Source organism: Marmota marmota, unplaced genomic scaffold (genome assembly GCF_001458135.2).
Source record: "Marmota marmota marmota unplaced genomic scaffold, marMar, whole genome shotgun sequence".
NCBI lineage: Eukaryota > Metazoa > Chordata > Mammalia > Rodentia > Sciuridae > Marmota > Marmota marmota.
In genome coordinates this window covers 628,194-641,569 of record NW_026003318.1, presented here as the reverse complement: position 1 = coordinate 641,569, position 13,376 = coordinate 628,194, and the positions used below count along the sequence as shown (strand labels likewise).

At 41.7% G+C, this 13,376-nt stretch overlaps 1 protein-coding gene and 1 long non-coding RNA gene across 2 annotated transcripts; one reads left to right on the top strand and one right to left on the bottom strand.

Moving 5' to 3' along the window:
- Positions 1–4,142: 4,142 nt before the first annotated feature.
- On the bottom strand, positions 4,143–13,122 carry LOC107160332 (zinc finger protein 14-like). Its single transcript, XM_048797509.1, has 4 exons — positions 12,988–13,122; positions 7,102–7,228; positions 6,751–6,811; positions 4,143–6,209 (listed from the first exon to the last, which is right to left on the bottom strand). The coding sequence occupies exons 1-4, from the start codon at positions 13,033–13,035 to the stop codon at positions 5,228–5,230; spliced, it is 1,218 nt and encodes a 405-aa protein (XP_048653466.1). The 5' UTR covers positions 13,036–13,122; the 3' UTR covers positions 4,143–5,227.
- On the top strand, positions 4,308–8,691 carry LOC125614593. The gene is made up of 3 exons (XR_007345172.1): positions 4,308–4,347; positions 7,394–7,479; positions 7,792–8,691. It is a non-coding gene; the product is annotated as an uncharacterized LOC125614593 (long non-coding RNA).
- Positions 13,123–13,376: the final 254 nt, after the last annotated feature.

Genomic DNA, 13,376 nt, shown 5'->3' with positions numbered 1-13,376 from the left:
AGATGTGTATAAGAGACAGTATATATATATATATATAAATCAAGATGATTCCAGATCTTATCCTTCCTGATTTTGGCTGTTTTGAAGGGAAAGCCTGAGCTATAGAAAAGAAGGCAGTCTTCCACGGCAGCCATGTGTGGTAGGAAGGTGATGGGTACCCTGAGTATAAATGAGAATGTTCTGGTAGCCACAGGAATAAAGTTAAAACAGGTGAAATCGATTTTAATTTATTCAGTGGAATGTGTGCAAAGTATTGTTTATTTAAATATGTGTTGAATTCAATGAAGTATACTTTTTATTAATGTAGTACATTTTAAATGTTTTAATTAATTAATTAATTTAATTAGGTATATGTGACAGCAGAATGCATTTTGATTCATTGTACACAATTGCAACATAATTTTTCATTTCTCTGATTGTACATGATGTAGTGAGTGAGTAAATTTATTTGTTGCAAATGATTTTAGAAAAATATTTTTTATGATTCATCAAATACTTAGGAATGACAACTTAGAAGTGACCTTAATACATAAGAGGTGGGGTGACTTATAGGAAACACTAATTTATGTAATACAATGTAAAATACCTATATAAATATTGTAGTTTCCACCTAATTTTTTCAGGTGTTGATGGGCCTTTATTTTATTCATTTATTTATATGCAGTCCTGAGAATCAAATCCAGTGCCTCACACATGCTAGGCTAGTGCTCTACCACTGAGCCACAACCTCAGCCCCTCCACCTAATTTTTGAAAGGTAGAAAAAGATGCTGTTATTTGAAAGTACCTATTTCCTTCATTGGCCGACTTCTTTTTTCTAGATTATTTTTCACATTTTTTTTTAGTGGTGCATTATAGTTGTACCTAAGGATGGGATTTGTTGTTACATATTCATGTATGTACATAATGTAACAATATAGCATGGCTGATCCCACTGCCCCCAAATCACTTCCCCCTCCTTGGTTCCATTTCTCTACTGATCTTATTTTTATTTTCATGTGACCCTGCCACACACACCTTTCTTTTTCTTTTCCCTCTCCAGTTTACACATATAAGAAAAAACATGACCCTTGACCTTCTGAGTTTGGCTTATTTTGCTTAGCGTAATGTTCTCAAGTACCATTTACTTTCCTACAAATGACAAAATTTCATTCTTCTCTATGGCTGAATAAAATATCATTGTGTATGTATACCACTTATTTGTGTGTGTGTGTGTGTGTGTGTGTGTGTGTGTGTGTGTGGTGCTGGGGACTGAATCCAGGGCCTTGTGCATGTGAGCCAAGCACTCTACCAACTGAGCTATATCCCCGGCCCCTTCTACACCACATTAAAAAAATATGTAGTTGAAGTTGGACAGAATTCCTTTATTTCTTTATTTGTTGGTTTGTTTATTTATATGCAGTGTTGAGAATCAAACCCAGTGCCTCAAACATGCTAGGCAAGTGCTCTACCACTGAGCTACATCCCCAGCCCTACCAAGTTTTCTTTATCCATTCATTGGGCGATGGACACCTGGGTTGGTTCTGGAGTTTGGGTATTGTGAGTTGTGCTGCTATAAACATAAGGGTGCATGGACAGCTATAGTCTGATGACTTTAATTCCTCAGGATAAATACCGAGGAGTAGTACAGTTGGATCATATGGCAGTTCCATTCCTGGTCTGTTGAGGAACCTCCACACCCGATCCCACAACAATGTAAGTGTTCCTTTTTCTCCACATCAACTCTCGCATTTATTCTGAGTCTATCTGCTCCTGAGGTCAGAAACCACCTATTCCAACAGTAGTGGGCATTGGTTCACTGCCAGATGCTGTCTCACAGGTCCTGACCTGGTCGGGAGACGTGGGTGCAAACCTGCTGGAGTCCCACGTGGTGGGGAACAGGAGCTGCAGCCTGGAGGGCGGCACTCCAGATGAAGCAGAAAGCTGGGGGGCTGCCCTCTGAGAATCAGGGCGGGTCAGAAGCACCTGGCCTAGCAAGGTTCCAGGACTGAGGATGCCAAGGTTGAGGTGGTGATGGACCCACGGTTCCTTTGCCACCCCCAGAACAAAATGTTGTGGTTCCAGCACTTCCCATGTCTCCAGGGGCATCCTGTGGAGACCTTCCCAACAAGCTGACCTGTTCCAGCCTGATGCACCCCTGGACATGCAGTACAAGAACCTGGAGGAAGTTCTGCTTGATGCTGGCTGCATTCTGCCCTTGCTCGCCCCTATGAACATATCAGCTGACAGAAATAACACCTGGCTTAGCTGCCACCTACTTCTGCTCAGTACCTGGTGGATAATACACCTGAATGAATTAGGAAAACCTTGGCCTCAGCCTGCCCCTGGGGCACACAACCTATGATCCAGAGAGAAGCTGCTCAACTCAGTCCATGAATGCACCTCATCCAAGAGGCACTCGTGTGTGTGTGTGTGTGCGTGTGCGTGCGTGTGTGTGTGTGTGTGTGTGTGGGTGGGTGGGTGCGCGCACTACTGGTGAGGAACACAAGGCTTCAAATGTGTTGCAGGAGTCTGCCACTGAGCTGCACCTCAAGCCCAGATGATGGGACTTTTGCCCAGCTCCAACCACCATCCACACATACTCACACCTGAGCACTCACTTTCATGACAGAATCAGGGGGAGAAAAAGACCCAATTGTTGATGCCTCCCAGTGGCGCACACGTGGAGACACAGACACCAGATGCAGAGGGCTGTGGAACCCCAAATACACATGATGAGAAAATACCGCCACCACAACAGCTCCTTCAGTGAAAAAGTGCAGCACAAGAAACTTTAGAACAAGCATGATAGAGCCCCAAACAGCACTAAAGACAAAACCACTGCTGATATCAGCCTTCGCAGAAGACCTAAGGGCCAGAGGACATGGATGGTGTATTTCAAGTCCTGAAATAAAACAAGTGCCATCAAAGATTACTATACCCAGCAGTGGTAGACTGCACAGTCAAAGGAGAAATAAAGACCTCCCAAGATATGCTCCCACCAAAGGAATTCATGAACACACACTAGCATTGCAAAGGAAGCTGAAGTGAATCCCATACCTGGGAGTGGAAGAAGATAGACTACCAAAACAAGAATGTGAGAAAGAATAAATCCCAATACAAGAGCACACATTTAATTGAGACTAGGGAAGAATCAGACATGATCAATCAGTATGCATCAAACCACAGAGATGAATAAGACAGGAAGAAGTAACAAAGGACATACAAAAAATGAGAAGAAAATCAACAAAATGACAAACCCGTGCCTTTTAATAATTGAATATAAGTTGCTAGTTCTCCACTTAAAGACATCTATCTACTGCTTGAATGAATAAAAAACAAGACCCCAAAATATACTGCCTCAAGAACCTAACCTCTCCTGTAAAGATACACACAGAGTGACAGAGAATGGAAATGACAAGTCCAGCTAAGGGAGGCTGAGTCATAGAGTTGATATGAGAGAGTCAGGGCCTATCAAGACTGTGAGTGGATAAAGTAGAAAACATGATAATTTGTTAAGATTTTGACTACCAAAGAAAGAAAACCAGTGACATATGATCTGTTATTTTTAAGATATAAAAAGTGTTTCTTGTTTACCATGAAGATTCACACAATTTCCACCCAGGTTATCATTGAAAACCACAATTTTCCCTCCTTGCAATTGGCATCTCAGCAGTACTTTGTTTCTTTGATTGCACACTTCATGGCTATTCAATCATGCAGACCCCATGTCCATTGACCCAGCTGCCTGTCACTGGGCTGTCATCCACACAGTGATGCTACTCAGTGCTGTGGAGCGGTCTCCAGACATGTGTGAGTCCCTGAGTACAGAGAATGACTTAGAGGCCTGCACTCTTTCATGTGCACCAGGGAGAAGCTGCTCCTCTCCTTCACCTGCTTCTCACATGTGCCCCTGGCGTCACCATCAGCACAACGTCTGCTGGGTGAGGGGTGAACATAAATGTGCACATCTATTATTTCCACGTGGCTCCTTTGGATGCTACCTCTTCTTCCAGCATGATGGAAAGGCTGCCCCTGTCCTGGATCAGGATATGGTTCCTGAAGTGTTACTCATCTGTGTATCCAAGGTTATTGACAGGCTCTGTGNATATATATATATATATATATATATATATATATATATATATATATATATATATACCTTGTTTATACTCACCAGTATGTTTGTTCTTATATTTGAAGGTATTAAGATCAGCTAAAGGCTTTTGCATATTTTTCACATTCATAAGACTTCAATGCAGTGTGAATTTGTGTATAATTCAAAACTGATAAGAATGAGTGAAACGTTTCCCATGTTGCTTCCATTTACAGGGTTTCTCGGCAGTATGTGTGCATTTATGCACTTGAAGGTGAGAAGTACCGAAAGCTTTTCCAGATTGTTTCTATTCATACAGACTCTCTCCAGTATGAGTGCTCTGGTGTTTTAAAATTGAATTGGAATAAGAAAAGATTGTACCACATTGTCTACAGTCATGAGGCCTCTCCCCAGTATGAGTTTGTTCATGTACGTGAAGATAAGCACATCTAGTACAGGCTTTACCACACTATTTACCTTCACTGAGCTCTTCTTCAGTATAAATGTTTCTATGTACATAAATCCCACAGGAATATGTGAAGGCTTCCCACATTGCATACATCCATAAAGTTTTTCTTCAAAATGAGTTTTTTCATGTATTTGAAAATAAGCCAAACTTCTGAAGGCTTTACCACACCATTTCCCTCAGGGCTTTTCTCGACTATGAGATTTTTCATGTATTTGAAAAAAAGAAAAAAGAAAAAAAAAATGAAAATTCAATACATTATTTACATTCATAGACCTTCTCTCAAGTGTGAGTCTGTTCAGGCACATGAAGATAAGTGGAACAACTAAAGGTTTCACAATATTTACGTACATGGGGTTTCTCTCCAGTGTGAGAATTTTCATGGGACAGGAAGTTACAGGATGAAGCAAAGGCTTTGCCATATTGTTTACACTCATCGGGCTTCTCATCAGTATGAATTCATTTATGTATTTGAAGGTAAGAGGAAGTACAGAAGCCTTTTCTACATTTTTTTACATTCATAAGGCTTCTCTCCAGAATGAGTTTGTTTATGTCTTTGAAGGGAAGGGGACCAGGAGAAGGCTTTCCCACATTGTTTACATTCATAGGGTTTTTCTCCAGTGTGAATTTGATTATGTCTCTGAAAGGAAGAGGACCGGGGGAAGGCTTTCCCACATTTTTTACATTCTTAGGGCTTCCTTCCTGAATGAGTGTGTTCATGTGAATGAAGAAGATTGGATGAAGCAAAAGCTTTCCCACATTGTTTACATTCATAGGGCTTCTCTCCAGAATGAGTTTGTTTACGTATTTGAAAGGAAGAGGACCAGGAGAAGGCTTTCCCACACTGCCTACATACATAGGGCTTCTCTCTAGTATGAGTTCGTTCATGTTTTTGAAGGTAAGAGGACCAGGGGAAGGCTTTCCCACACTGTTTACATTCATAGGGCTTCTCTCCAGTATGAATTAGATTATGTTGTTGAAGGGAAGAGGAAGTAGTGAAGGCTTTTGCACATTGCTTACATTCATAGGGCTTCTTTCCTGTATGAATTTGTTCATGTAAGCGAAGGCGACTGGATGAAGCAAAGGCTTTCCCACACTGCTTACATTCATAGGGCTTTTCCCCTGTATGAGTTCGTTTATGTAAATGAAGTTTAAAGGAACTAGTGAAGGCATTTCCACATTGTTTACATTCATAGGGCTTCTCTCCAGTATGAATTAGATTATGTCTTCGAAGGGAAGAGGAAGTACAGAAGGCTTTACTACATTGTTTACACTCATAGGGCTTCTTTTCTGTATGATTTTGTTCATGTGAGTGAAGAAGACAGGAAGTAGCAAAGGCTTTTCCACATTGTTCACACTGATGAGGATTCTCTGCATTATGGGTTCTTTCATGTTTTTGAAAGGAACTGGAGCAAGTGAAGGCTTTTCCATGTTGTTCACATCCAGATGGCTGCTCGCTAGTATGAGATTGTTGACACTTTTGAAAACACCTGGAACAACTTAACTCTCTTCCACATGTCAAACATTCATAAGGCCCATTGAGAGTGTGCATTTGTCTTTGAACATTTGTGAGAGAAATGAAGGATCTTCTGTTCTGTTTATATTCACATTGCTTCCCTCCACATTCCTCACTTTTATATTGTTTGTTTGAAGAGTGAGGTATGATCAGCCTAGTAAGGAAAAAAATAGTATATGAAGACCTGTCCACACACACTGCTTTTACATGAACTTTCTAGAAGAAATGTCCTTTTAAGCGTTAGATTTGGAATCACCCTACAAATTTTTTCACACTGAGTACCTTTTTAAATATTTACAAAGGCTACCATATGACTTTTGTTAAAAAAAGTTTATAAGCACAATTTATGACTCATTAATACTTTTGCATTTATTAATACACATTGGACTTACACTATTACCAAGGTCAGGGAAAGTACTCATTTTCTGTCATGTCTATACTATTTGAAAGTCAAAATCACAATTACTTTGCAACACTGGTTCTCCATCGCTACTACTAAAAGCAGTTTGTGAGCACTATTAACAAATCAATTATTTTGAAAACACTAAACATATATCTTACATTAAAGTTTATATTTTTGTTTAAAAAATAAATATGTCTCATATCATGCTTATTTTCATTGCTTGCTTGTAAAATTACAGGACATGCTAGGATTCTCTCAAGACACTCTGTTCTCTCTTATGAGTACAAATTACCTTATATGGCTCCAAGGATTTATGTTCTGATCTTCAACATTCTGTTCCTCCCATCTGACTCCTAAAATGTAGACCAAGAACAATAATTATAAATCACTATGATTTCAGAATGCATTACAGGATTTACAACTTGTAACTGTAATGCACCAATAAAAAAATCAGAAAACTAAAAACAGAATTAGTGTGTTTATGCTGCAGACTGCAATGATATTAGGCCCAATCTATTCCCCTAATACTCCCTTTCCACATTCCAAATTCATGAGAGAAAACATCTCCCTTGTGGGGAGTGCTCTGTCTTTGATTATGTAAAAGTGCTCTGTCTTTGATTATTTAATGAAACATCATCCTTACCTACAGAAGCCAGGTTTCTAAGAACTTCCTGCATCACATCTCTGTAGAGATTCTTCTGGGAAGAATCCAGTAGAGCCCACTCCTCTTGGGTGAAGTTCACAGCCACATCCTCAAAAAACACTGAGGTCTAAAATATTCCACAAAAATGTAGTGCAGACCAGGAGAGATTGACAACATGAGGGCTCTATTCTATACATGTGAGATATTCTCATGATTTTGTGGTCCAAATAGTTAGTCCATAATTTGGTCATTAAAACTTGTATTCTCTGTCTGCACTCACTCCTTCAAACAGAATCATTCCAATATAAGAACTGAACCATCCAGAAAACCATCAGCAGAGCAAAAACACCTTTCTCATCATGAAGTCCAGGGAATAAGGTATGTTCCTGGGGGAAGCCTAAGGTCTATGTAGGGTGAATGTCTAATATATAGAATACTAAAGCCCTACTACTTTATGATCAGAAGAGAGCTAATATTAGTCCTCCTAACAGTACATATCCTTACAAATACCTGCTGACCATGTTGTACTTTAGTTGATAGAGGAAGCTAAGGATTTGGGAAGGATCATATCAAACTGAGCAATTACATTGAGTCAGTACTTAAGACTGTAGGAAAGCAGCATGGTGGTATTTACTGAGTAATTTCTTTCCTTCGGAAATCCTGTTATTTTTTTTCCCACTCTTATATTAGAACCTCAAGGATCAAAATATCCCCACCCCTAAAAAAAAGAAAACAATCTTCTGAGCAAAGGAGAAGAATGGAGGACCAATGACAATGCTGACCCACAGAAGGGAATGATGTTCCTCAAGAGGCCAGGATCAGACCAGGCACGGTGGCACACACCTGTAACCCCAGTGTCTTGGGAGGCTGAGACAGGAGGATTGCAAGTTCAAAGCCAGCCTCAGCAATGGCAAGGTGTTAAGCAGCTCAGTGAAACCCTGCTCTAAATAAAATACAAAATAGGGCTGGGGATGGGGCTCAGTGGCGGAGTGCCCCTGGGTTCAATCCCTGGTACCAAAAAAAAAAAAAGGCCAGTATCACTCCAAGGGATCAGTACCACTGGGAACTGAATGGCTGGAAAACTGTGTTCACATGGACACCTGAAATCAGACCCTCACCTCACAGCACAGACATACATGAATTCCACATAGGCTAAATTCCTGAAGATGTACACCTCAACACTGGATTTAGGAATGGTGTCTGAGATATACCTTCCATGTGATTTGTGAAAGAAAAATAAGACAAATTTGATTTCACCAAAAATAGCTTTCAGTCCTGTCATTTGCAACAATGAGGCTGAAACTATGGGGACCATGCTAACAGAAATAAGCCAGGCACAGAGAGACATACTGTGGGTTCTCACTCACACAGAGAAGCTGCAAGTTGGTTTCAGAATAAGTACAAGAGTAGTTACCAAAGGTGAAGAAAAGAGGAGAGAGGGGACAGGTCAGGGCTGGGGGAGGAGGCTGGGTATACTCAGGAGTAGCCAGCAGCACTGTCCAGCAGCCAGCAGCATAGTAGGGTGACCACACTGCACAGCATGTCACTATGTATTTCAGACACCAAGAAATAATAAATGTTAGGAAATGGAAGAGCTAATGCCCCTATCATCATGATGAAATGGAACAATTAGCTCACTGCACCTCATCAATATGTGCAATTTAAAAGTGAATCACTACTGAAAAGTGAAAATTTTGTTATTTGTGGGACACCATTAACAGAATGAAAATGGTAATAAAGAACTGTAGAAAATACCTGCACAAGGAGCATATGGAGAGGTGCTGATACCTGGAAAGAATGAAGAACAAGCAGCTCACAAATCTCAACCAATCCTCACAACATAAACACACATACCTGAATATAATGAAACACCCTAAGAAATCACAATAATCTATAACATCTGAGGCTACACTGAAGGTTGTCTCCATGACAACAAAAAACAAGTCAAGAATACCTGCTCCCACCAGCAAAAGGGGTGCTAGCAGGGAAACCTAGAAGACACTCAGGTATTCCAGACCTCAGGGCAAACTCACACAGCCTCAGATACTGAGGCAAAATTAAGGACTTCACCAGGCAGATACAGGTGGGTGCAGGAAACAGACTCAGACTCCTTCACTCACAGAGACAGCAGCCACAGTCACCAAGAAGGGAGGAGACAGTGCAGCCTATGCACCCATCACCACCTCGTTTCCATCAACAGTGATCACCCAACATGTGCACATTTGACTTGTATTTCTCTCTCTCTCTCTCTCTCTCTCTCTCTGGTGCTGGGGATTGAACCCAGGGCCTTGTGCATGCAAGGCAAGCACTCTGACAACTGAGCTATGTCCCCAGCCCTGACTTGTATTTCTCAATTCCTGCTCCCTAGAGTGTCTAATGCAAGAGGTCAGGGATACTGAACGGGGTTACTTTACTGCTAACCTACGAGAAAGCCTGCTATATAGAGGGAGATCAATACCTGAGAAGTCGCAGGGCTCTAACACACACAAATACACAGTGGTCTCACACAAACCTCCTCACAGGCCCACAGCCACTCAACTTTCACAGACTGAAGTGATCAACCCCATCTCATGTGTCAGAGCAGTGGCTCCTAGACCCCAAGCCATTTCCCAAAGTTGGGGTGACCCAAACAAATTCACAATGTATGTCCACATGAAATGCTGCACCATAATGTTTAGAGCAGCAGGAAAATGATTTTCAAAACCTGTAAGCACCCAAGAGAAAGATGTGTTTCCAAGGTCAGCAGTGAAAAATTGATATAAAAATTCAATAAAAATCAATTAATAATCAAAAATCAAGTTTTGTATACATGAAATGCTGAAATGCAATTAACACAAACGTTCATTAACAATGGCATCCTAAGAATATAGAAGAATAAATAACATCACAATAATATATACATAATAAATAACCCAATAGAAAAGTATAAAGCTTATTTTCTAAACTGCAATGCTTGTTGGTATAAGCTCAAGATACAAACAAAAGAGAAGCCAAGCCATGCTCATAGACTGAAGGTTGAACATTATGAAGGTGGGGATACCCACAGAAGGACCTACAGGTTCTATTTAATGCCAATCAGAATCCTAGGTGATGATTTCTTTGTAGAAATTGAAAATACTATCTGATATTGCAAGGACACAGAATACCAGGCAACTTAGAAAAAGAGAAGAACACTTTGACGGGCACTTCTTGAGTACAAAACCTGATTCAAGTCAACAGGAACCAAGGTGCAGTCATCGCACTGGAAACACCATGCAGATGAGGAATGACAAGAGCTCCAGGGAGCAGAAGGTCAGCAAAACAGCAGTGCAGCTACTCCTCACAGAAACACGGGAAGACGAGCAGAACTGTCTGGTGTTGGAACAGCCTCAGTTTCACATAACTGCACGATGTGGCTTCAGTGAGACACAGTGGGGAGCCTTGTGGAGGTTTCCTGTCCTTGCTGCAAACCCTGGGACTTAGCGCCGTCCTGCAGACAGCAACCTGAGCCTCCAGTGAAACAGAGACACAGTCCATCACAACTCACCATAGCCTACCCATCAGGCCAACCCAGGAGCCTGTCAATGGATGAAAGGATAAAGAAAATATGGTATATATGCACCATGGAATTTTATCCAGTCATAAAGACTGAACTGGAGGACAACATGTTGAGTGAAATAAGTGAAAGCCAGAAAGTCAGATGTTGAGTATTTTCTCTGAGTGGTTGTGGCAGCTAGAGCAAAGTAAAGAAGGAATTGATGTAGAAGGGATCCCATAAAAACAGAAGATGTGTGCAGCAGAGAAAGAAGAAGGGAGGAGGGACAGACAGAAAAAGAGAGGAAGAGTGGAATGACATTGAACATGTGCATGCATGAATACGTCACAGTTATGCTTATTTACAAAGCTTTAATAATAAAAAAACTACAAATAGAAGAAAGCTTAGTAGAATAGAGGAAAGAAAAAAGGAAGAGAGTAGGTAAAAAGAGGAGTTGCTGGGGACTAAAGTGGAGCAAATTATATCCCAGCTTGCATATAATACAAAACCCAGCATTAGCTAGGCATAGTAGAGCACATCTGTAATACTAGAAACATGGGAAGCTAAGGCAGGAGGATGCAAGCTTGAGGACAGCCTCAGCAAAGTAGCAAGACCTAAACTACATGATGAGATCATCTAAAAAAAAAAATAAAATTAAAAGGGCTGGGGATATGGCTCAGTAGTAAATTGCCTCTGAGTTTAATCCTTGATAGCAAACAGAGTAAATACATAAAATAAACACCAATATTATATATAATTAATATACTAATAAAAAAGGAAAGAAAAAAGAAGTCAAAACAAAGGGTACAATTTGAGAAAATAAAAGCATAAACAATGGCTTGGGTTTGATACTCAACACCACCAAAAACATTAAAAAGGCAACATAGCTTATGAGGAGATTTTTTCCTAAAGTCTTAAAAAATGTCCAATGAATAAAAATGATCAAATAGAAAAGATTTTTTTAAAAGAATATTCCACCTTGTTCAGTTAAATATTGCCACCTTGTTCAGAATAAATACTTTGCACATTTAAGGAAAATCTGAGTCTCAAATAAGTGAGCAGATCATTTCAAATTGATAAACACAGAAAGGGCTGTTGCTGAGAGAGCACAGACAAAACAGGCTCAAGGGGCAGGCAAGGTCCCTTGCTGGATGCCCACCTGGTCCTGCTCACTGAAACACTCCATGATCACCCTCCCAGGAGACCTAGACCATGACTCCAGTCTACGAGGCTTTCAGGTTTGCACAGCACTGCACTGGGGTGGGTGGTCCTTATGCTCTGGGAGAGTTTTCCTCCTTCACAATTGTGAGAGAATGCAAAGGCAGGAATCACTGCTGACCTGGCCCTTCAGCACCAGCATCCACAGGCTGACTGTTCACCTGTCTTCAAGGAATGGGGACAGGGCTTGGGGAGAGGCAGCTCTCTAGGTGAGGCCTGTTCCAGCAGATTCCTCAGCCTGAGGGCCTCCAGATGCTCCCTTTCAGAGACTGCACTGCAAACCTCTGGCTGTCCTCTAGGAGGAGCTGAGCAAGGACCTGAAATTGCCTGTACCCTACAGGAAAGATAGTATCCTGTGTGTACCTTGGGGGAGGCCCCAGGAAAGATAGGACAGTGGCTGAAGACACAGGACACTATGAGGTGTCCAAAGGCAACCTCTGCACAAGTTATTCTGATAAGGTGTCTGTTCCTGGGGAAGATAAAGGATCTGCTATCCCATAATGATAGATGGTCACAAATAGAAAACAAATCTTTTAAAATTATCATCCATTACTCAGTGAAAAAATGATAATGCAGATACTATGCGCACTTGAATGTAGTGAGGGGACAAAGAGTTGACAATGCTGAGCACTGCAGGGGAAGCTGGAGTCTAAAAATGTGGGAGACAGGTGCATGTTGAGGGGTTTACTGCAAGCTCTAAAAGGGGGCAGGATGGAGACAGAAATGTAAATGTAAGACTCCATTTCCCAAACATGTGGAAAATGGGGTGGGGAAGATGAGTGACTGCTAGAGAAAAGGAAGGATAGTGACCCCTAGACCAATAATATTCCACACAGGAACCCCATCCCCAAGTCAGTAACCCTTGAAAATGGTTTGCCTTCATTGCACCCTCAGAGCCTAGAACTGGGGTACAGCTGCACAGAGAGGGTTCTACCAAAATGGCTGCAGACTAGGCAGCACACTGGGAACATACAACTGAACCAGCCCACACCAAAGTCTAAAGGCATCAAGGGCTGAGCTGTAGCAGCATCTGACTCAGGTCTGGGTTGGCTGACTCTGGAGCTGACAGTGGGAAGTCAGAATCCAGCCACAGCTGGTTCCCACCAGTTCTAACCATCCTACCTCCCAGAGCAGTCCTGGCCCCACACACTCACCATTTCCTGCCTTCTGAGGAGTCCTGACTTCCTTCCTGAGGACCTCATAGCAGCTGCAGGTCACAGGGAGACCGATCTGAGCCAGAGCCACTTGGGCCTCATACAGCAGAGAAGACACAGTCCTGGAGATGGATTCTGAGCTGCAGACGATAAGAGATGAAGGTCTGTGAGACTGTGGAAGGCCACCCCCTCCCTCCAGCTGCCTGCTGCCTGCCCAAGGCTCCACAAGACCCCTCTTTTACCTAGCCCACATATACACACTTTGGGGCCCTGAGTGACAGGAGATGTATCACACTCCTGGATACATAGGCCAGGAAGACAAGTGTTACAAGGAAGCAAAATTGTGACATATGCAGTCGAGGGAAGAAAGAAAGAATGTCCATGTGCTT

What these genes read in the sequence shown, in the direction of transcription:
- LOC107160332 (XM_048797509.1), bottom strand. Translation starts at nt 13,035, where the DNA reads ATGAGGTCCTCAGGAAGGAAGTCAGGACTCCTCAGAAGGCAGGAAATG. An exon ending in TCCTCAGAAGGCAGGAAATG is followed by an intron (nt 7,229 to 12,987) that starts GTGAGTGTGTGG and finishes GGAATATTTTAG; the next exon opens with ACCTCAGTGTTTTTTGAGGA. An exon ending in TAGAAACCTGGCTTCTGTAG is followed by an intron (nt 6,812 to 7,101) that starts GTAAGGATGATG and finishes TCTACATTTTAG; the next exon opens with GAGTCAGATGGGAGGAACAG.